The 24408-nt window shown below is 42.8% G+C and overlaps 2 protein-coding genes across 4 annotated transcripts; both read right to left on the bottom strand.

Moving 5' to 3' along the window:
- Window positions 1-4762: 4762 nt before the first annotated feature.
- adnpb (activity-dependent neuroprotector homeobox b) lies at window positions 4763-17176 on the bottom strand. 3 transcript variants are annotated; one of them, XM_084366683.1, is made up of 4 exons: window positions 17050-17176; window positions 10706-10822; window positions 9030-9122; window positions 4763-8838 (listed from the first exon to the last, which is right to left on the bottom strand). In XM_084366683.1, the coding sequence occupies exons 2-4, from the start codon at window positions 10811-10813 to the stop codon at window positions 5839-5841; spliced, it is 3201 nt and encodes a 1066-aa protein (XP_084222809.1). In that variant the 5' UTR covers window positions 10814-10822; window positions 17050-17176; the 3' UTR covers window positions 4763-5838. The 3 variants fall into 3 exon arrangements, with proteins under 3 accessions (XP_084222809.1, XP_084222808.1, XP_084222810.1); XM_084366682.1 differs by lacking the exon at window positions 17050-17176 and adding an exon at window positions 16457-16906; XM_084366684.1 differs by lacking the exon at window positions 17050-17176 and adding an exon at window positions 15363-15447.
- A 1534-nt stretch (window positions 17177-18710) lies between these two features.
- On the bottom strand, window positions 18711-23260 carry dpm1 (dolichyl-phosphate mannosyltransferase subunit 1, catalytic). Its single transcript, XM_084365644.1, has 9 exons — window positions 23092-23260; window positions 22664-22763; window positions 22437-22470; window positions 22268-22344; window positions 21918-21943; window positions 21185-21280; window positions 21000-21068; window positions 20782-20896; window positions 18711-19218 (listed from the first exon to the last, which is right to left on the bottom strand). Exons 1-9 carry the CDS (start codon window positions 23220-23222, stop codon window positions 19114-19116), a joined length of 753 nt encoding a protein of 250 aa, XP_084221770.1. The 5' UTR covers window positions 23223-23260; the 3' UTR covers window positions 18711-19113.
- Window positions 23261-24408: the final 1148 nt, after the last annotated feature.

Here is a 24408-nt window from a genome sequence, read left to right as displayed (position 1 = left end):
AGTTACTTTTTAAAAGGAGTAATCAGTAATCAGATTACTTTTTTAAGGTAACTGTGGCAACACTGGTACTATCTAATATGTGCTGTATCAAACGCTAATGCTAGTTAGGAAGTGGTTAAATGCTAACCTTAGCTGTTCTCTAATGTTAGCTAATAGGCTAACAAATATACAGTATCTATCTCCCTCCGAAATTTCACAAATTTTGTCTTTTCACTTGCTGATCAATCAGGAAGCTGTGAAATGATAACAATTTGCCAGATTCCCTACATTGATATGACTTGCAACCTGAAATACAGCAGTGCGACGTTTGAACTTCCTACCCAGACCATGATATTGGAGGAAAATGGCCACCGTGAAATATGGTCTAATATCCTAACCTGTCTATCGTTGTTCTGTGGTAGGAAGTCAAAGTACCCACAGGGAAATCACACATGCCCAGGGACAACAGGCAAACCCCCTGCACCTGCCAGGAATTGAACCCAAGACCTTCTTGCTGTGAGGCGTTACCTGTGCCGCCCCCACATGGATTTATGTAGGCTACGGCAAAGTGCTGGATTACAAGTCTCAAGAAGATAACACTCGCCATCACACTCAAATTCTCTTCCTTACAGGTCTTCCTGTTGTGCTGTTTTCCATTCTTTTTTCATTTATCTTGCTTTTCTCTGATTCAATTTTACCATATTCTTTCCATGAATCATTTGCTGTGTGTGTGTGTGTGTGTATGTGTAGCGAGGCTGTTCTAACTGCAGGAGGCGCTAGCAGTGGGATAGGTCAGTAACCATCTCTCTCCAGTCCTCCCCTCTGCTGTGTCTGTGCCTCCCCCCTCAGCCACCCACTTGCACCCCCCCCCCCCCCACTCCATCACCCAGCACTGCAGAAGAGGCCTCTTGTCTCCCCCGCAGTCTGCAAGGCCTTCTTTTAGCCCCCCCTATCCTCTCTCTACTCTCTCTCTGTCTCTCTGCTGGTGTTATTGTCCTGGTTTGTGTGGCACCCCGATCTAGATGACCTCTAGCGACATGCAATATTCAGAAGATGTGAAGTACATGATGAAATGCTGTACCCACGACATGACAAGCCTCACTTCCACTGGCACAGATTTGTTGTTATTTATCTTTTCCCTTCTTTGCAAGAAGGGAATCTCACGCCTCCTGCTCCTGCCTGTTTCCTACAGGGGGCGCCATCAGCGACTCCAACGCAGCCGTTATGGCATTACAACCTGCTCACGACCCCCTCTACTAGTCCCTTCTCCTCACTTCCTCACCTCTCATCTGTCTCCCCTCCTCTCCTCTCCGTCGCCCTGATTATCATGCACTCACCATGCGCTCAGGTGAATGTGGGCTGCGGGTCAGTTGGGGCCAAATGCTAAACTGACCTGTGGCCAGTTCAACCAATTAGCCTCCCTCCTGTTAAGTACAAGGGCTGTTTTGTCTCGCAGCCTGCACCTCTTTGTGTCTGACAGCACACACACACACACACACACACACACACACACATACACACACCAGGGCCTTTCTGTCTCTCCTCCAGCTACAGGGGGCGCCAGTCTCTACACCACCACCGCTGCCGCGGCCATCACCTCCCCTCCCCCCACTCCTCCTCTCTCTCCCCCTTCCCCGACACCCCCGCCTCCATCTGCCCCTACCCCATCCTCCCCTCTTTCTCCCTTCTCCTCCTCTCTGCTTCTCCTCCTGTCCCTCTCTGACTCCCCCTTTCCTCTCCTCCCCTCCCCCTGCTCCGTTCCCCACCCCTTCCCTTGTCTCCCTCGCTCTTGCCTCCCCTCCCCTTCCCCCTTTGAAAGGCTGTTAAGCACTCCTTCTACACACAGCACTGCAGATGAGGCCTCCGCCTCCCCCACAGTCTGCCAGGCCTCTCTCTCTCTCTCTCCTTCAGCCTCCTTCCCTCCCTCCCTCCATCCTTTCCTTCCTCCCTCTCTCTCTTGCTCGCTCCTTACAACAGCATAGCAACACTGACTATCCAGCCAAGGAGAGTCTTGCCTCTCCCTCCCTCTTGCACTGGGGTAATTTCCCTCCATTTTAGATTCCTCATCCCAGGGCGGCAAAGGATGGGAATTTAATTAAATACTTGGAGGTAAAAATATATACAGCGAACACACGCATCTGATGTCACTCAATTTACCTGGTTTGGTAGAACAGTGTGACTCACTAGATGCATCTCAGTCAGATCTGATTGATTCCTACTCTGGGAGAGTACCTTTCATCCAATGATGCACCTTAGCAAAGGGTTAATAATGTAGTGTTCTATTTCTAACCAAGGCTTTTCAACATCTCTTTATTGGTAACATGCAGACTGGATCCATTTGGTATAGCTGTATAACCAGAACACAGGAGGACATGTTGCAGCTCTCTGACAAACACATCACAAATTCTGTTTCATGTTTTCTTGAAACACCTCATTGTGAGAGGAAAGGAGGCTGTTCAGACAAGGTTCACTTAAAATGTGTTACGTATCACTGGTTTCAGGCAACCAACTGGTTATGGAAGCTAGACAGCAGTTGTATAAAATTTGTATTTTGAGGATGGCCACGTTAAAGGCAAAATTCATCAGCTATCAGCGGCCAAAATGCAGGAGTAGAATCTTTTCAATTACACCACAGATATAATGACACTGATCTTGTGAGGCTGGATTGCTGGGCAACTTCATCTTGGTTACTAAGCAGTGGTTGATATTCCTGGAACTATTTTTGGCTTCTCATCAAGGTGTGCATCCTTTATGCATCGAAGGAAGGAAAATATACATATTTCTTTAAGAAATATAAGAACTTGGAAGAAAATCCCATTGATGTTCCCCACTGGATTCTCAAATTGCAAAGCAATGTAAAATCTCATTAGGATGTCCTGATGGATATGGATATGTCAAGTTACTCCAAACCTGATTGCAAAATGAAATATTCAATTGGCTAATTTTAACTCTTCTTCAAATAAGATTTAATTAACTTGAGGGAGATTCTCATTTTGCTACCTGGAGATTGAAGGCTTTATTTTCTTGAACAATAAATGAGAATACCATCACTGTTCGACTCTGTCAATAAATGACTAATCAACAGTTATTCAATTCAAAAACAGCAGAAAAACAGAAAACAGGTATCATTTGTGACCACTGTATATTGACATATAAGATCACAATTTTCATGCTGCAATTTGGTGTCTAAATGGTTAAGATAAATTGTGAAGACAGAAACGATGTCAGTAGGACACCTTCTCATAATGTACTAAAACTAGCCTGTACACCAAACATATCCATATACTTTGTCAACACAGTTTTTACATTTTCTTGTGTTTATGTACTAAAATCTTGGTTTACTCAATGGGGAAGCTGAAAATCTCGGTGGGGAAGTTATTGTGCACCAGTCGGCAATTCTGAACAGTCTTGTCCCTCTGCCCTTCTACAGTTTTGAACAAGCAGTCGCCGTCTCCCTGATTTCCACAAATGTACACTGATCTCTCTCCTTAAATCACTACCTAATACTGATGTGTTTTATGTTTTATCGGTAAGCAATGTTTTTCATTAAGATGTTTGGAAGCATTTGGCTGGTGTTTTGGAGATTAAAAGTACCTCCAAAAACTTTTTGACTTGTGATTCCTAAAATTAATTCATATCTACCTGTGAGCCCTCATCACACAATGTGACCTTAGTGTGGTCATGGGCTGTAAGCAGTGATTTTTTTTTACTTCTTGGATTTCATTGTAGGACAATTAAAGACCTAAATTGTGAAAAAAATCCAGTATTTCAATAAGTGATCATTTTTATTGAATTCTGAAAAAGCTCTCCTTCTTATTGAAATTTAAGAGGGCTTAAGTCCAGTGCCAAGATTTTGTCACTTTTTCCAGAGGAGCAATAGAAAGCGTCCTGACTGGAAGAATCAAAACTGGCATGGTTCATACACAACCAGGGCAGGAAGGCTCTACAGTGGGTGATTAAAACAGCCCAGAACATCGCTACTACCCATCTACAGAGCACTGTCTGCACAGAGCCCAAAGGATACTCGAAGACAACACCCACCCACCCACAGTCTGTTGACTCTGCTGCCATCTGACAACAGATACAAAAGTATCTGCTGCCGTACCAGCAGGCAACAGAGCAGCTTCATTGTGAGATACCTTAACTCATCCTCAACACTCCATCATAAAAAAGTTTTTCTTGTGTAGCATAAAGGGACTACAACTTGAATTTCATTGTACAACCCTGTGTTGTAATACAACAATTAAATGAACCTTTGAGTTTTTCTATTTTTATAAGTTCCTGATTACCTTTCAGTGAACTGCCAGGGGGTCCTGACCTTGACATTGAAAATCCCTGTATTACATTATTCAAACACTCCCACCAACGTACTGCACCATTAACCATACAATGCCATACCTCGACCTCTCTTGAGAAGTAATCTATAGCCCTTTTCAAACCAAAAAAAGAGGGCACTCCATTCACTGCCGTACCAGTTGGCTAGAACCAAAACAATAACCGTTTGTTTAATCACTTGTGTATAAAAAGTTTTAAAGACTGATTCCTAGAGTTTTGAATGAAACACTGTTTTAGCATAAAACAGCATTTTTAAGTTTTAAGAAGCAAGTTTAAAAATACATTTAAATTGAGAGAATTGCCGACAAAAGCAGATTTACAATACTCAATCTAGGTAAGTAAATAAACACACTCAAAGTGTTTCTACCTGTGCATCATCAAGAACTAAGAATGATTTTTGTGCACCATCCTTCCTTATTTTGAACAAATAAGATGGCTTGGCCATTAGTTCTGTGAGAAGCACGATTACAGCACTTTATTCTTCATAAATGCTTAAGTGAAAAATGAAAACATAAAACAAATACGCACAATTCAGAAAACACATATTGAACACAACTCTCTTTTTTGAAAAAAAACAAAAAAAAACAAAACAACAAAAACAAAAAAAAGCTCACTTTTGTGGATGTCAGTATGGCGGTTACTGTCCAGTCTTATGGGGCAAAGAAGTCCAAATTTTGAAAATAGAAAGCAAGTTCAGTAGAGTCAAGTTGATGAAATGCTCCTTTATACTGTCAGCGAATTAGAAGAGGTTGGAACCACTATTCTTTCAGAACAGAAATCATAAAAAAGGATAAAATTAAAAAAATAAAATCTAAGTTGAAAACAAAAACAAATCAATTGTTATTTCATTTATATATAGATATATTATTTTGCAAAAAAACTAGGTTTTTGTTAAAAAATAAACTTAAACATACGAGAAAATACCAGCCACCAAAGCGACACCTATTGTTAAGCATACCAATGTAGAACATATGAGGCTACCTTACACACAGGTAATAGCAAATATTTAAGGGTACATGTACGGCAACATGTGTCCAAACATGTCTAAAAGACTGTACAAATTTACACTACCCATCTCAGTATAACTACATGAAAAATGATGGATTATCTGGTCAGCTTCAAAGCTTTCACTCACAACAACTCAATATTTAAGCCACACAGTTCAGTGGCTAAATCAACATTAATAACTCCTTATCTCAATGTAATAAAGTATATAGAAGGCAAAAAACTTTTTCTATTTGTTTGGTGTAACTTCACTGTTGTCTTTGCACCTTCCCTCCCACTCAGGGAAGAAACATTAAAACTTTGTTTACAAATCTTTACATCAATCCTAGCTGCTCGTTGAGTCCTGCCTTTAAATGTCATTGGATGGCTTGTTTCGAGTTTTCACTCCACATCACTCCCTCCTTTGCAGGTACCCAATGTAACTGGGCAGTGTCCTTCAGTTCAGGCGAGGCAGATTTGTTGGCATGGATCAAATCTCAAGTTTCTCTCTGACTCGGTGAGTCGGTTTGATTTTATCAGTCAGACCTGCTGTTTGCCCAGCTGGGCCCCATCTCTCCCGCTTCTTGCAGATGATGGTACAAACTTGGGAATAATGATGGGCAGAGTATCTCTTCCTTTGGCAGCCTGTCTTCCTGAGCCCTCTGAGGGCCCAAAGCCATTCTCTACATGCTCCCCTTCATCCTCGTCGTCATCATCATCATCTTCGTCGTCCTCATCGTCTTCGTCATCTGACAGATCATCTAGATCTGAAACAAACTTGGACCCTGTCCTCGGCTCAACTCTCTCCTTAGCTCCAGTAAGCTGTTCGTTACCACGGAGATGTACATTTTCCTCCCGTTCATTGTTATCCTTTTGCTGCTCTTCCTCCTCACTGTCAGAGTCAATGGCAATGGGCTCTGAGAGATCGAGAGGCATTTTCTGTGGTAAGGTGCTGTTGATTGTCTTGGTTTGGTCTCTGCTGGCACTGTTGGATTTGGGGGCAGATGGTGTTACTTTAGTACCTTCCACAGTCCCTGTTGACTTTCCCTTTTGTGGCAGGGCTACACCACCATTAGCAGCTACAAGCTCCCTGTGTCTTCGAAGAGCCTGCTCTGACATACCCATATGCGTCCTAGATGTCCGCCTCTTGCCATGACTGCCCTCGTACACGACATCCTCGACTTCCGCCAGCTCGTGACACACTTTGCTGAGCTCGTGCATACTGAACCCCAGTAACACACTGGCATTCTGGGTTTCACATTCCTGTACACATTTCCTCCTTTTGTTGACAAAGTGACTGGAGATGTCGGACTTCCATAGCCACAGACTGGATGCCAGCTTCTCCACCTCCCGTCGTGTGGGATACGGCGCCTGATTGAAATACTGCGTTAGAAATGCCTTCCTGGATTCGTATGACTCATTTTCGTGTCCTTTGGGGTCAAGGGCCAGCACTACAGGTTCATCAGGATTTTCTTCAAACGTAGATGGACCATTGTTATCCCGTGGGTGGGCCCTTTCCCCAGGGGGTCCCGGCCTCCTTCGTTTTGGTGCACTAGTGTCAGAGCTATCAAAGCTGGCCCGTTTGAGAGCGCTGCTCTGGGCCTGGCCTACCCGAGAAGAATGAGTTGCCCGACTGTCCTGCCCATTCTGGGATTTCCCAACACCTCGACAGTGCACCAAGTGTAGAGTAATGGTGGAGGCCGTCATGTTACTAGTGTAAACCCCCAAGCAGTGAATACACTTGTAGGTCAGTTTCTTTTCTACAGGGTGGACTGTCTGAATCACCTGGTGCCTCTCTCTCAGGTGGTGAGCCAGCGAGTCCGAGATCGGCCCCTTGAGAATAGAGAAACAAAGAGGACACAGTGTCTTGCCCACATCCCTCTTATAGGGCACAGATGCCTGTGGGGCACTCTTGGCTGGTGCACTGTCAGTGGCCCCTGAAGGTGTTTTGGGTGGAGGCTGTGGCATTAACCTCTTGCCTGATAATAGGGAGGCAGACAAGGCTGATGTGACAGAGGTGTTATTGTTCTGAGCATGAAACGCCACTGACTCCTCTGGGGCATCTCTCATGTTGTAGGTAGTGACAATCAACTGAACATTCTTGGGATTGCCCTGCTGCAGAGTGAGGTCAAAGGTCAAGGGAGAATCTGTACGTGGGCCAACGCTCTCATCTGGGTGCGACAGCCGCATGTGGGCCACCATCTTCTCCACATCATTGAAGGTTGCACGGCAGTGTGGGCAAGACAGACCATGGATCAACATGTGGTTTAACAATGTGTCACTGGGGAGATAGCGGTTGCAGTAGAGACACTTGCTGGTGAAGTTGTGGATCTTCATGATGTAGTTCGCTACAGCAGGCACCTTCTCTGCTTTGTGCTCCTTCTCAAAATGTGAACTGTACACATTCTCTGGGAAGAGCTCATTGCAGATAGTGCAGATTTTCCACTTCTGGGTGTAGGATGTGCCGAGGACTGAGGAGCCACCTTTTTTGGCTGTGACAGAGGCTACAGTAGTAGCTGCCGCCTGGACACGTGAACCCAGGGGGTTGGATTTGAGAGAGGAAGAGGCACTGACCCCAACTGGACTCCTCAGGCTGCCACCAGAAATAAGCTGCTTTGCTGCGTGCGACTGCTGGGGCACAGATACCTGGGCATTCCCCGGCAAAGTAACCCTCACCTGCTGGCTGCCGATAGAGAATGGCTGGGTGCTCCCGGCTTTTAATCGAACTGCATCATGTTTCAGCCCAGATAGAAGACTTGAGTTGAAGCCCGTCTTTGATGCAATGACAACTCGACCCAGCTGCTGCGAGCCAGGAGACCTGGTCGTGGCCATTACAGCACCTTTAGGGCCCATCCCAATGATGGTCTTGTCTCCTTGAGATTTGGGGGGGATCATGATGATAGGTTTGGGACGGGGGACTATCACACTGGTGTGCCCAATCATGGCAGTCACCTGGTAGCCAATCCTCTCGTGGTCCTCAATAACATGCTGAACAAGTGCCTCATAGGTCCTTGGAACAAACAGACACTTCTTGCAGTGAATCTGGTTACTGTTAACAGTGTTTGTGTTATTACTCTCTGTATTCCCTGTGGCCCCTGCTGTGCCACCATTCTGAGCATTTGTCTTCTCTCCTGGTTTCACAATGTAGGGCTGGGCCACTTGCTGGAAGTGTTCCCTGTAGATGTGCTTTCGCACCACATTGTACAAAGGGTCCCTGTAGGTGCACTTCTTGCAGTAGTACACCGCCTGTTCAACACTGTCCCCAGTCCTCTTCAGCACTCCGTCCTTTATCATGATCCCACCAGCTCCCGCCACCATTCCACCGGGGCCCTGCCGCACAGTGTTGTTAGGCATGTGGAAAAGTTTGATGTGCGTTTCCAGAGTCTTTTTGTTACCATTGTAAGTGCAGTAGGGGCAGTTGAGAAGAATGTTGTTCTCAAAGTCCTCGCTGTGGACATTGCGGAAATGGCTCTTGTATGCAGAGAAGTACTTTGATGAAAAGAGGCAGCCGGAGCAGCAGAAAGGCTTTGATCTGTAGTCCTGGAGACAGAGGTGAGAAAAAGCTTAGACTTTACAAGGTCTTTGTCTGAAAAAATACAAATTATTTTATTGTACCGTTATCCATTTATCTGCTTTGTGAGCAAAAATTATCATTAAAACAATACACTTACATATCAACATTGCAAAAAACAGGATATTTATGTGAGTGTGCATCTGTGTGTGTAACACACCTGGACTTTGGTATGTGATGGTTCCCACATGCACACATCTTCCCATGTAGTGTGCTTTATATACACATCTGGAGGAGTATAGTCTTTATAGTCCTAAACAACAAAGAAAGATTAATACTTGATGATTAAATAAAGGCACAACCAATCCAAAGAATATTATTGGAAACATCCATGAGGCAAAGATTGCCTCTATGGACTCATGAAACACTTTACAATCGGACAAAAAGAAGGGGCTTCTGGGTAACTGCAGGCTACAGATTTGATGATGTGTACACATCCAAAATCTGCCTCTGCTGTCCTGTGAGTCAAACAAAAGCTGCTTTACACAAAACTATTTGATATGAAACATAAACACAGTAATTGTTCAGTTATCATCATTAACTGTCTCCCATACTATGTTATGGGGGTTCTGGAGAAAAATAAACATATAATAAACATATGATGTTTTTTTTTTGTGTGTGTCAGATTATTATTATTATTATTATTATTATTATTTCTAGGCTTGTGTAATTGTGATATCTACAAATAACATTTATTTGAACATATAATACACAGACATTAAAGACAGAACCATGAAGTGCATATAGTTAACACACTTCTCTTATGTTGTAATTCCCATACAACTGACGCTAAAGTTAGCTGATTGACATTATTTGAATCCTGCCCCTTGCTTTGAAAATTTCTAACTAGGGCTCTGTTTGCTCACGCTACCGTGAATGTATTTTATAACTTTTATTGAATGGCACTCAACAGCATTTAGCAGTAGGCTAACTTAACCAGTAGAATAAGCTGCAAGGTAGCATGTCTTGATCACCTGTGCAAGAACTATGAACAGCATGAGAAAATGGTCACCAGGGGATTTTTATTTTTTTGAGATTTTGAGGATTGTATTGAGGTTTTTTAGGTTTCTTTTGTTTATTTCTGTGATTTCAACACAAATGTAGTTTACTGTATTCTTTCAGATTTGAACACGTCAGAGACCAAAACACATATCTAGCTGACTATGTTAGAGCTGAAAAATAAGTCAATATTTTTCACTTATGGGTTCTACATAATATTATTGTGTAAAACAAATCATACAGATTCTGGCTCATGATTCTCATGCTTAGGTCAATGACAAAGACAATGTTACCAAAACTGATCAAATATTAGGAACTATTACAAAATGCAGATGTTTCCTTCAAGACCCCTTAACCCCATTTAATCCCACCTAATCGCTATAATTACTCACATTTGTTTCTAGGCCTCTTTGAAATGTAGACAGAGTTGAGGGTAATCACATTACACTCTATGTGTTAGTTTGCAGTTCACTATCATTATACATTCACTACATTTATGCAGCAGTGCCAGGCACCCTACTGCTGGACACTTACTTCCCACTGCGAGCCAAATGGATTCTCAACTACTAAATCAACCTTATTATTAAACAAAAACAGATTTCCCATATGTGCAACAGCGCTACATGTATCCAAACAAGAACCATTCTTAAACCTCAGCAAGAGGTGAAAATGGTGCTGGGAATGTGGGTTTGAAGACAAAGTCATATTTGGCATTCTCAAGGAAAGTCAAGGAATGCATACACTGTATTCATCTTAAGGTCAAGCTATCAACATGAAGATACAGTAAAATGTGCCTACATCATTAAAAAAAAAATACAAAAGTCTTGGCATGCTCACCTCTAGGTGATCTCTGCAAAACTCCAAGCCGATGTCTCCCAGGACCTTCTTGACATTTTTCCTCGCTTTCCGCAGACTACCTAGGTTATTGACAGGGAGCTGGAACATTCTGCCCGCCTGAATAGAAAAGACACACACAGCATGTTGTCAACAGGTGTAGGGTAAAATTAGGACAGGTGTCTGTTAACTGAACCCAAGTCAGGAAATGAACAGTTTACTTAAAAAAAGGACCTTACACTTAAATCAACTTGCCTAGTATGACACATAAAAGGGAAGCCGTGATCAAACCCTTTTCAGAGATGACAGTCAGTGTTCAGACTCAACATTGATGAAGAGCATCCTCTTAGCAGGGGTACAGGAAAACAACAGCCCTGTATTAAAACAGCAGCACAGAGGGCTGCGCTAGTGCAGGCCTACTGATTTATGTGCCACTTAGACATTGATAAAGTCCAGTTCAAGTGTTTAATGGATTTACAGGTGCCAAAACACTTTGTATTTTACAACTCTGTAAAGTTATCACAGCAGCAACTATTTCCTTTAATCGTGATGATCGTGAGGTAAACCATAGCCATTTAGCTCTCATGTTACAAAGCAGGGGTTGACAGATATGGCTTTTTCCGGGCTGATACCAATTATTCAAGGAGACTGAAAACTTATATTTGGGATTTGAAATAAAAATGAAACTCTTTGTCTCATAATTTCAAGCAACCAGTGATGGAATAAACCCAAGTTCAATTTACTCAAGTACTGTTCCTAAGTAAAATTTTCAGGTACTTTTAGAAGTGTGGAAATTTCTTAATTATAAGATGCATCGCGATGCAGACATGGAAGATTCTGCATCGATGCAGAGATGGAGCATAATCGAGAGTCTGCTGCTTATGTTGATTGTTGATTGTCCAGCCTCAGCTGGACAATATAGTTACGTCTCCACGTTGCTCCCATGCTTTGAATTGTGGGCAGAAATTAGGCTAACATTACTTATGTAGGAGGTATGTCGGAGGGAGGCAGAGATCATCCGCGAGTGATAATAAAAACTCACTGAGTATTTTTTTTTAATCATCTCAGGGCACATGTCGGACCTTATGAACTTGCTTGGAAGTATGAACTGGACAAGACCCACGCGAGTGTGACTTCTGCCTCACAACGATTACCAATCACATTAGCAATTTTCACCTGAAGCTAACGTCTGCAGCCATGAATAATAACGGTTACTGCAAGCCCAGCTAATCAGCCAAGATCTGAGGAGGCGCAGTCTACTTTGCTGTCCAACTCTGAAAGAGGTGTGTGCAGCAGAGTCAATAGATGCCTCACCTTAAAGCTGCCATGTGAAAACAACATTATTCCAACAAACGTGTAAGGCACTGCAGATGGATAAATGTTTTGTTTTTGTAATGTTTTTGTACTGAGGTACAGATTTTGAAAAGATGCAGCTTTTATTTTGTCGACTGCTGTAGTCTGATTGTTGGAAGGACTTTCTGAATAAAAGGGGAATTTAAATGATGAAAAAGTAGCCACGTACAGTAATATAGATCATTGAGGATGCCATACGCTGAGATGCATCGAGAATCGGTCTGCATTTGAAGCGTTGACGGCTGAGTCGTAATCGAATCTTGAGGCCAGTGAAGATTCATACCTCTGGGTACTTCAATTTTCTGCTACTTTATACTTCCACTGCCTTTATTTGATAGATTAAGTTCTGAGTTACTTTGAAGATTAAGGGCGAGACATTGTGTAAGAGGATGTTGCATACTCGATACTCGGAAAAATGCTCAATAACAGCCCGATAATCGGTCTACCCCATTACAAATTAATTAACCAGAAATGTGTGCTTGTATGTTTGTAATTGGTCAACATGGCACATTTCTGGATAATGCTGTATTGAGGAAAAGGTTTAGCCTGGTTCAACTGTCTTGCTGTATAACCTTGAGTTGTCTTGCCAGAGAGCTCTGTGTTGGATGGCTGACGGACTGGCTCACACGGACAGTGTGACAGAAAGACAGCAGACACAATGACAGGACCCTGAAACTGAGGCCGCTAAATGGAATTAGATATTAGATAGTTTGTGTCTGTACTTTTTCTGCTGTGACATATCAAACATTTTCATTCGAAAAAGGCCTGCTAGCACAGCAGTTTAACAGTCTGGTGAGGCTTAACCAGGCAAACACGTTACCAGAACACCTGATATACCCCATGACCACCAAACGTAAAAAAAAAGGAACAATGTGGAGTTTTGGACAAGGCATAACGATGCACATGTACATTTTGGAAATGCCATAAAATTTCCTGCTAATGATTTTACACAAGAGCATGGGCTACCAATCCAGGCATGGTCCGTCAGGACTTGTTGGGACCTGACGGGGCAGGCCAGGTTCTAACAAAAATGTAGAAATGATGTCCAGGGTCAGTCACATTAGTAGTAGTTACTGCCTGGATTTAACTTGAGTACCGTTTGCGTAGAACAATGCCTTTTCACGATCATCCACACTGTGCATGTCTGTAATCAGGGTAAGCAAGCAAGCTGTAACCATGGTAACAACTGTGTAACAGAGGGCAAGGCCCCAATCACATGACTAAAATGCTTTGAAAATGCTTGTATTGGGCAAAACAGAATAATGCGTCCGTGGAGTGGGGCTGTGTGTGCAACAGACCTTCATATGTAACTGATGGAAAAGGCGGTGTAACTTGTCTGACTTGACTTGTACTGAAAATTTGCTAGAAATACGGGACGCGACGCAAGAGGAGAGCGCATGCCAGGCACATTGTACCATAGGAAAACAATGGTTTAGCGGTCGACGCAAAGCGAGCAATGCGTCCTGGTGTGATCGGCCCCTAACACAAACAGCCTCGGCTCACATTAAGGGCTTCAGCTTGAGTCAGGTTCAGATTTAGAAACCAGTATGCCCTTTGAGTTTGGATCAGGCTTGGTTACTACCCTCTCAGACTCAGTTGGGTTCAAACAGACAAAAGCACCCCGAACCACACTCTATTTCATACTATTCCACTCATTGATAGGTGGTGGTAATGTATCAAGATACGCATCGAAGCGGCAGCAAAGGCAGGGGCAAAGGACACTTGATTCTCAAGGATACACATAATGCGTTTTGGTGGGAAAGACTGAATGTCAACATAACTTTTGCTTGTTGATGAGAAATCTTAAGGGCACTATAGTTTCAAGCTAGTGCTAAATGGTTAGCAGCTTATCGTAGTTTTTACGTTGTTTATCCCCTATAAACTAAAGCTAAAAAGAGCTAATGACAAAATTATTATTCTCATTATTCTCTTCTAAACTCTTATTTTTTTAGTTCCTGGAGTTAAAACCTGGCCAAAACCCATTTAGCTGTCAGGAGTAGAAAGTAAGGTTAGTGAAAGACGGACCAACTGGTACAAAACATAATTAAGCCACCGTCATCCCATTCATTATGTGTTATTATCACTCACAATAAGTTTAGCATTAGTAAAGGCCAGAGGAAGTACAGGCTGTTTAATTCACTGTCCAAAGTGGCTGGTGGACTGTCTATTCAAATCAGAGCTCCATGTAGTGAGGTCAAAGGTCACGGATGCCTGATGACATAAAGGCAGCTCAGTGACAAACAGCACAGTCCCAAACAATTCCTGTGAATGCCTCAGCTTATTTCCCTTCTGGAAAAGACAAAACAGAGAGGGGGAACTGTGTTTGTGTGTGTGGATCCACCAACTGTTGGCCTAATGAAGAGCTGAGCCAACCAGAGACATTTCTGTCCATAAGCCTGGCTGTCTCACTGTCTTCCATTGAGAAATGTGCCAGCGCAAGAATGAGTGAAAGACACATCCTTGCCCACTTCCCCTGTCTGTCTCTTTCCTGCTTCCTCCCATTACTTGTAGATGGCGCTAGAGAGGAGCTCCATTATGTAAGCCTCCCTATACTCTGCCTGCCCCCTTTTTCTCCCTGCCTCGCAATACCATCACAGAATGGCGCCTCCTATTGAGTCAGCAGCAGCCTCTACAATATGTCTGCAGTGGAGGGGGAGGGGAGGGGAGGGAGGGAGGGAGGGAGGGAGGGAGGAGAGGAGAGGAGAGGAGAGGAGGGAGGGAGGGATGTTGGAAGGGGAGGGACAGAAGGAGTGAGAGAGATCAGTGAAGGGGGAGGGTGAGTGAGTGTGTGTGTGTGTGTGTGTGGAGGGGGGGCAGCTGGGAGGAAGAGGAGGGAGGGAGAGAGAGAGGAGGGGAGGGGAGCGAGTGAGCGAGGGTGGAAGGAGTGTGAGGGGAGAGATGAGAGGGAAGGAGAGAGGACAGGGAGTGAGCGACGGAAGTGGAGGGGGGGAGGGGAGGGGATGGGGAGGCAGGGAGGTCGGACAGACAGGATCAGAGGCGAGGGAGGGGAGGGAGGGTGAGGAAAGGAGGGGAGGAGGCTGAGGGGGGAGAGAGAAAATGGAAGAGGGTGAGAGAAAGAGGGGGCGACGGATAGGCACAGAGGGGAGGGGGGTGGGAGGAAGAAAAGGAGAGAGAAAAAAGCCAAGGAGAGGCTGAGCAGGAGGGAAGGGAGGGAGAGAAGGAAGAGGAGAGGGAGGAAAGGCGATAGGAGGCTGCTCGGCTCTGCTCTGCTGAGGGCTGCTGGCAGAAAACAGGTTTCCCCCTTTTTACTGTGCTCTGAAAAAGAAAAAACAGGAGGCCTACAAACCTTCACCCACAGATTTCTTCACTCACTCCGTCAGTCCTCCACTGGGACATGATAACCTATGTTCTGGTGGACTACTGCCATCCATCCTTCTGTCTCAATGTGTAGATGTTTCCTGAGGGGAGAAGCCAGCGATGACGTCCATATTCACAGAAAAGTTTGGGATGCTTAAAACCCCCTGGGGTTAGTTGTGTCAATAGGCTCAACACCTGTCTGTAGCCCTGAGCAATAAAGCTTGAGGGCTGACTGGTGGTGAGGGTCTGTGTGTGTTTGGATGATAGTAGTGACCAGGATCATGCCCATGATCTGACACTCGCCCTGACCAAGTGACAGCCCTCCTCCCCCTGGATCAAACACGAGGTATGAGTGCATCACACCCCCGTGCCACCTGGTTGAACTTGGATCATATTCTGATCACCTTTGAGGGTTTGGCTATTCAAGAGATAACTTGCATTATTTAGGGAACAGCTGAATGAGTTCTATGTCACAAACTGTATTTGTGAATATGCATCCTGTGCCCCTGAGACAAAACTCTGTCCAGTAACGTAATGCACTCTCAATATTCATAGCAGTCCTTGTATTGAAAACGTTACCTCGCAACATCTGTCGTGGCAGCTTTAGCGGTGGAGAGAAAGAGCAGATCGTGCGGTGCGGGAGCGTTAGTGTCAGTGAATCTAATCTCTGATCAACATCTGGCAGGATCCAGATCGATAGCTTTGGCAGGGAGCTGCTGCCGCTGACAAAGAATTGGGGACACACCGCGCTAAGTTAGCATGCTAAGCTAGCCAACTCGCACCAACAACACGGGCTCAGTTCAGAAACTAATGCTGCCATTTGTGTACTTAATTTTCCCACATAGGATATTCACTTTTATTCTAGCGGGGCTGTTATAAACAAACCTAAAGGAGAAGTCGTCCAACTTGAGTTCACGTTGAACCCCCTGACTTATAGAAACATAACGCTGACTATATCGACAGCCAAGTTACCTTAGCTGTAGTTCACCACCACCCATCGCATCACCGCAGGTAGCCACGGCTAACAGCAAACTCTGGCGATTTGACGGTTATAGAGCCCAACATCATGACAGACAAGTTTACCTGCTTTCACATCCAGTGCTCCCGTCTGAGTGAAATGTGTCACCTCAGGATGACTGAGGAGATGTACAGACACTTCCACTTCTTTCAGATATCTCGCTAATATCCGTTCAGGTGACAACTAGCTTCGAGGGGGAGAACCAGCCACCCGGCCGTCGGTCTATCCTCCAAACCCGATTCTCCCTCGCCGACTATCCTCTTCCTCTGGTCGGCAAACGGGAACAGAAAGCCTCCGAGACTCATTAGACAATTAAAACCTCCATTGTCTGTAGTGGTGCGGGCAGGCACATGTCCTATTTATGGGAACATCTACCGGCGTGTCCACTCTTTCAAATAAATGACCAAAGTGTGCCTATGATTGCCTGGCAGCCGACAACGCTTTGCCCATTCTCTTTTCTGACAGACAATACACATCCAGCCTAGAAACTGCCCTATCCAAAATGGCGCAAATAAAAGGGGCGGAAGTGACATCTACTTGATTAGCATAAATAATCTCATTGTGAGAGCCTCGCGAGTCCAGCTCATTAAAACTCTTGATTGGTATATCAATCAATTCAGCCAATTAAGCAAACGCTCCTAAAAAAATAAATACGTACCTGGTCCCTCAAAACCTGGAGCTCGCCTTCTGTTCCTGTAGTCGAGGCTGTGGGGTAAACAACCCAGCGCAGTAGTTGCGGGATCTGGCCGACAGCGGGCGTCCTTCTGGAGTGGGCCTCTACGATTTAAGCGCATGCGCGGTTTGGCTACATCTGGCGGTCCCCCCTCCCCTCCTTCCCTGCGGAGGGTCGGATGTACACAGAGCCTCAGCACTCAGTTGGAGTGGTATCCACTGCTGGGCTGCCTGTAGGTGGCGCTGTACTGTGCTGTGTCAGTGACTGCCCAATTCAACTGACCGGGACTACTTTCCTGCTGGTGCCTGGTGAAGGGCAGCCCCAAGAACAGCACCGTGTACTGGCACTTAATTCAATGTCACACTGCATTTAAATGGTTAAAGTAATGGTAGAGGTTCTCCATCAGCTGGGGTTCATTCCTGCCCTCCTCCCCCTCCTCCCATCATCATTACTCATCAGAGTGAGCTAAAAAGTCACCCACCCAACATTCCTGCCACTTTCTGTGCATTAAGTTGTTTTTTTGTTTTTTTACATTAGTTTTTTTCTAATCCTAGAATACAGCCTGACTAAATCTAGGGTTTGCTGTTCGATAAATCTGCAGCACATAACTTGATCATGATACATGGCCTCAAGATCATTAAGCAGGGCCCACCTTTAGGTATCAGAGGATGCTTTCAAGGGCAACAAACCTTCAAATAAACAGTCACACCAGTGCAAAACAAAACGAGCTGGGAGCTTTCATGGGGGGTCTGAGGCAGTCGCTGCTTGGTAATCCAGCCTAGCACAGGACAATTCGCTTCAGTGCTGTCGCAGGAGAAAAGTGGAATGCTAAATGTCTTTAGTGTCCAACTTTTAAAAAATGAATTCATATATTCATGCTGCTGTCACCTAGATCCATTAGTGCAGTGGTTGTGGAAGTCCAGGGGTCCATGAGGGGTTTCCAGGAGGTCCCAAGCAAATGATTTTTCTATATAACTCCATCCATGAATAACACAATGACAGAATATGTGACTATTTTGGTTTTTATACATTTTCTGTGATTAAACATATAAACGCAAAAATCCTACCAGATGGGGGCCAGTAGTAGACACTAATTTGTGTCAGTTTATGGTTCCTTGACATGAAAAAGTTGTAGAACCACTTCATTAGTGTAAGTGTGAGAGATGTTTAAGCTGATACCTATTGACTACTACTGCCATTACAGAGTATACCACACAGTGTACTGGGAAGGATCATAAAATTTTGTTGAAAGGTCCAAAGAAGCTGATACATAATTGGGCTTTCAGTTGTTCCGAAGGTCAAAGATGAACTTGTTTCCTTTGTTGTTGGGTAAGCCTCTGGAGGGCCACAGCCTTTGGCTTTCATTCTAAAAGATAACACGATTGGTAGACATCATTATAATCAGCCAGGATGGGCCTGAGGTCATCCTCTCACAGAGTTTTCAATGAAAGCTCTTGAAGGTTAAAATCTTTTCAGTGCTCTGTGTTAGTTGACCTGATTGAACTCAGAAAATCAACAGTCTCTTGTAACTGATTCAGGTTTGACCTCCATCAATGAATATTGAAGAGAGGGGTGGTCGCTCATTGTGACCGATTTTACTTTACGTTTTGACTCATTGTAAAAAAAAAAGAGCCAAATCAGAAAGATCCAACGATACGAAGTGTTTAATTTTATACAAACAATCAGCAGTCAAACATGAACTTGAACCCATCTGACAACTGTGTTAATGTAGAGTTCAGTCAGCTGTCTGTATGGGAATGATGAGACGCTATGTGCTTTGCTCAAAATTCATTAAAAAGGATGATGGGAATGTAAAGCACTATGTTCCTTCAGTATTCAGGACAGCTACTGACAGGATATTGTTTTGTATTTACTGCTAACCGGAGAGACATGTCTCCCTTGTCATTTGCCATCATGTCACTGTCTGCCCATAGGCAAGTGGACCCCCCCTACTGACATTCAGATAAAACTACTGTATCAAAGACAGCAACTTTAAGACTGAAAGAATACTAAATGACTGTGGGACGTCCAGCCTGACTACATCACGGATCATGTGGTGGCGAAGAGTGTGAGCAGTCCTTTCACAAATGACACAATCTCGTTCCCTCCCAGTTTGGACTCTCCGTACACTCGATCCACAAAGGAGATGGGTACCTGTTGTTTGGAGGAAGAGAGAATTGTTTTTTAGTTCATGGATGCAGGCTCACAGCACTGAAGCTTCCAATTCAGAGGTTAAAGGCCTGTACACACCGGGGAGTTTATTTGTGTGTGTGTGTGTGTGTGTTTTCCCTTATGGCTGTGACAGACCTGTTAACTGAGGCTTGCTGAGAGCTGCTAGTCTACCGCTGCCTTGATCGGTTGGTTTGTTTGTGACTTTGGTGTTTTACTGTTCACATCGTCACAGACCAGATTCATCTTTTTTGTAGCACTTGAGCTAGAATTGGTCTAATTTTTTTCTTGATGCAAAACAGACTTGAAATGACCCTTTTTGTCATAGAAAAAACATATAATTCTATACTAGACAGAATATAGGTTTTACAAATCTGAACCTGGGTTTTACAAGGTGTACTTGTTAATCTTGTCCACATTTGAAATGTCTGTCAATATTTTTTTCAACTAGTCCTAGAATAATATGGTTTAAAGGAAAAGTGTGTCCCTGTCCACAAATAGAATGAAAGTTTTACAAATGTGAAACTGTGTTTTCAAAGAGTCTATCTGATTTCACCATGTTGGTGCTGTTCCTAGACCATCATTGCAACTTATTAGAAAGCAACAAAGTCCACTTTTCAAGCAAGCCATACAGGCTTCATGGGTTGAGAACAGGATTCTCACCTAGGAGACCTGGTTTCATATCCCAATTGGCACATTTTGTTAAACTGTTCACTTATTTTTTTTACACTTAGTTCACTTATTTTCCGTTTCTTTTCAGTTTTCTGTCCCAGTTGTGTTGGGTTTAGGAAAGGAGAGTTTGGGTTAAAAAAGACATTTTTACAACATTAAACATGTGGTTTCAAAGGAACCCATGGGCACATTTTTCCAGTCTTTTTTCCCAAGTCGCACAGCTATGACATTACAAAAACATGATTGGTTAGTTGTGGTTGATGGTCCTTGAGCAACATTATGTTACTCCAGGACCAACACCAACACAGTGATATCTGATGATGTTACATTTGGCTCTAGAGAGGGCTTTTATCATTTTTAGCAGGTGTGTTGAGGGGAGTTCAGTTGGTTGCAATCTGGGACCAACCCACTATATGCCACTAAATCCTACACACTAGTCCTTTAAGGCTTTAACTTTGATTTCTAATACTTTCTAATTCTTTCTATTTTGTTTCAAGTTATTTTTTAAATATATACTTAATATATTTTATTCTTACTTACTCTTGTCATATTATCGTTCTCTCTTTAAATCTTGTTTACAGCTACAGTGTGATAGTTTCTATTCTAGAAGGAGCAACTGTAATGTACACAAGTATTTCTGATTCTGATTGATTGATTCTAGATCAATCAGAATCAGAAACAACTTCAGTGATGATGTTTCTCTAGATTCCAGAGAAACATCATCACTTAAGTTTCTTCCAATCTGGAGGACAACTCCAGTATCATTGTGGAGTCCACATTATGTAAAAAAGGATTTATCTGAAAACTATATGTTGGGTAAATAATATTTACAAAATACCCCCCATAAATACATGACTGAATGAATTCGGCCCTCACTTCTCCAACTGTGTAGTTGAGCTGTCTGGCGCGGACGATCATCTCCATCTGAAAGACGTACCCTTTGGACACGCACCGCTCAACCAGACTCTCCAACACCTTCTTCTTGTACAGCCTGACATCGGCCAGAAAAAACAGCAGGAGTGTGAGAAAACACAGCATGCATGCACAATTCAAAGGTCAGTGGCGCTTCTTTCACAAGCACTGACAGCACTTACCTGAAGCTGCCTGTGAGGTCTGAAGCACCGGGTCTCAGTAACACTTGAGTCAAAAAGTTGGCCCCCCGACTGTGAATGAGACAAGGAGACAGAAGGAAGCAAATCAAATCAAACATCAGCTTCTCCCCTGTTGAAATCAGGGTAAGTTCAAGACAGGTGCGTTGAAATTGAAGACTGATGTTGACCTGATGAGTTTCCTGCGCAGATCCCAGCCGTATACACCTCCGTTTCCTTGGTAGCGAGTACCAGACACAAGGTCGTAATCACCCTCCTTCTGCTTTCTGACAAATAAAATTGTCTTAACTAAAAGATATGTGCATAAGTGCCTTCCAACTGTCATTTGTAGCACAGTAACTAAACATTTATTTGGTGAAAACAATTTGAAATACAGTCAAAAAATAGGGATGCATGATAAGGATTACCTGCTACTCATGGCCAATACCAATAATTTAGCAGTTTTGTCATTTAAAAAGAAGTTCCTCACCTGTTATTTATGCATACCTGAGGGTTAAAAAGGCTAAGACCTAGTGAGCAAATATGGTTGGTTTATTAACTATTACATATTCTTCCCCTTTCCGTCTTCTTCTCTGTGTTCATTGGTAGATCACAAACCAACTTTAAAGATGCAAACAACCACCTACTGTATCTGTACCTACTGTAAATGTTGTGTGTCTTAAGTCACTGGAAGTAAGTTGACTTTGTATTATTGGCTCCATTCATCAGCTACAATTTCACCGATACTGATAAATACTATAGTATAGTAATATACTATAGTATAGTATAGTAATATAATTCTCCAATATGAGGAGCATAATTGATTGGTCACATAGATATCGTGCATCCCTACAAAAAAAACACAACAACAACAACAAAAAACAAAATCATGTGATCGGAAATAGAAAAATTAAAACCACTTACTCGATAAATTCCGGGATAAATTTGGGCTAAAATAAAAAAATGACAAAGAGTGATGAGCTATGCTGTGTAAAATGAAATATTGTGCACAGAGACGGCATTATTTCACATAAAATTGCAATTACATGGGAGAATAATTATAAAAACAAGCACTTTGAAAAGCTCATGCTGGGCTTGAGGATACTGTGTTGAGATGTTTCACTATTTTCATTCAATTGATAATAATTGATTCATCATAAAAAGTAAAGGCAGACTAATCAATTACAAAAGTAACTGTTAGATACACCCTGAGAACAATTTGTTCATGTGAACCAACCTACTATGTTACATGAAAAGACACAGGCTCCACTCACATGATGGGAAAGATCTGCATCCATTATGAAGATGAAGTTCCCAGTAGCATGCTTCATGCCGTGGATGTAGGCAGTGCCTTTGAGAGGAAACCAGAGCTCATCAGTGGTAGGAAAGTTAACCAATACGAATACAGGAATGTTCTTTTTTTTCACAAAGTTTTGAACTTACCAAGGCCTAATTTTTTCGCTCTTGGTCGCAGAAGCTGAATAACAGAAACAAAAACAGATTAGAAGTCTACATAAAGATCCTATACATCATTCATTAACTAGAGCCAGCTGTTACATGCCATGGTAGAAAGCTAAACATTGTAAAACACACCTGAACAACCAATGAAGACACTACATGTTACTTATTTGGCGGTGTCTGCTAAGTGAAGGCCAGGGTGATTAACTTACTATTTTATCCTCTCCATAAATCTTCTGCAACTGCTCTCCAACCTCCAATGTCCCATCTGGGCTTCCGTCGTCAATGACAATTATCTCGTAATTAAATCCACTGTAAATACAACAAATTCATCAGGAGCTGTTATTTGGTTCCTTCAGTTTGTATCTCTGACGCGCGCGCGCACACACACACACACACACACACACACCTTGACAATACATTTAGCTACATTAACTAGCTAGAGCTAGCTACTTAAATAAAATAATTCGCTTCAACTGTAGCTCTGACGCAGTAAATCTTGAAAGCCAACGTTAAGAGCACTGAGCCGAGCTGTCACTTTCTCACTGGTTTAGTGACAGCTCATCACTGTCCAGCACTACTACAGCAGTAACGTTAGCTAGCACTAGCCGAGCGGCTTTACTGGATCCTCGGAACTCACCTCTCACCGAAATATTTCACCAAAAGCCACACTATTAAAGGTAGGTTTTCCCTTTCGTTGTAGGTAGGCAACAGTACTGAGTATTTGTCCCCACTGTCCCGGTTTTGGTGCGAAGTTTTGCGGCTTGCCATGGCGACGTGAATCTACTGTAATCACACTGCGTGGAGTTGAACAACGTGCCGCACAACATCCTGTTCAACATTTTCAAAATAAGAGAAGTAATTGAGTATTTGTATAGACAAATACAGTCACTTATTCCATTTTTAGATGGCCATATTTTCAAACATCAAAGAAAAATATGGAAGTATTGAATCATACAGCATTTGTTGTAGTTTGTTGCTTTAATGTATAAGCTTTGGCAGTGATGGAATGTAACTAAATATATTTATTGTACTTTACTTGAGTATTTCCATTTTTGAAGCGAATGGTGTACTTTATACTCCCTACATTTATTTGATAACTTTAGCTAATAGTTACTTTGCAGATTGCATGCTGCATCAATTTATTTTATTGACAATTAGGGGGGGGAAAAAACCCAGTCTTCAATAATCATGCCAAAAATGCTGAATACTGCATCGTCCTAGTGTACAATTTATGCCTACATTTAAATATGTATTATTTGCTTACTTGTGGGTTATGAAACTTCAATAACATTATTACCTGAGGATTACTTATCATACATAAGTGCATTAAGTATCAGATACTTTATAACTTTTACTCATGTACAGTTCTTATGGGCAAGTTTAAATGTGTTAAAGCAATATTTAACACTGTATCTTTACTTTTACTCAAGTATAACTTGGTTACATTTAACAACACTGAGTAGCATTAGCTACATTTAATGGTAATACATAATTTTATAGAATAAATGGCGTAGTCTAACATTACAACCCTGATTATAGAAAACTTGTCCTCGCATGTTAATTACAACTAGGTAATTTGTTTTTAAATTCTTTCAGTAACTGCTGTTTCTGTTACATGCTGAATGACAGTGACGCTTTATTCTGAAAAATAAATGAACATTTCTGACAAAACCGGAAGTTGAGTGCCCCACTGATTCTAACTTTACTAAGCAGCTAGCCTACAGGTTGGAACTTCCACTGTGCTCTTCAAAATAGACACCACTGGAAACAATTCTCTATTCACCACAGTTCCGAGTCGACAAAGCCTGCTATTATTGACTGATATTATTATCAATGTTGATTCCTGCTTGAAAATGTATTTTTCTCTTTCCGCAAGGAGTCTTAAGTCGGAAGAGCAGCCCCAGAATTGGCATGCAACAAGTGCCTTGCTCAAGGACAGCAGGATACAAGCTCA

Source organism: Pagrus pagrus, assembly GCF_965226575.1.
Source record: "Pagrus pagrus genome assembly, chromosome: 11".
Lineage (NCBI taxonomy): Eukaryota > Metazoa > Chordata > Actinopteri > Spariformes > Sparidae > Pagrus > Pagrus pagrus.
Note: the sequence above shows the minus strand (reverse complement) of the source record. Positions and strands in the feature narration are given on the sequence as shown.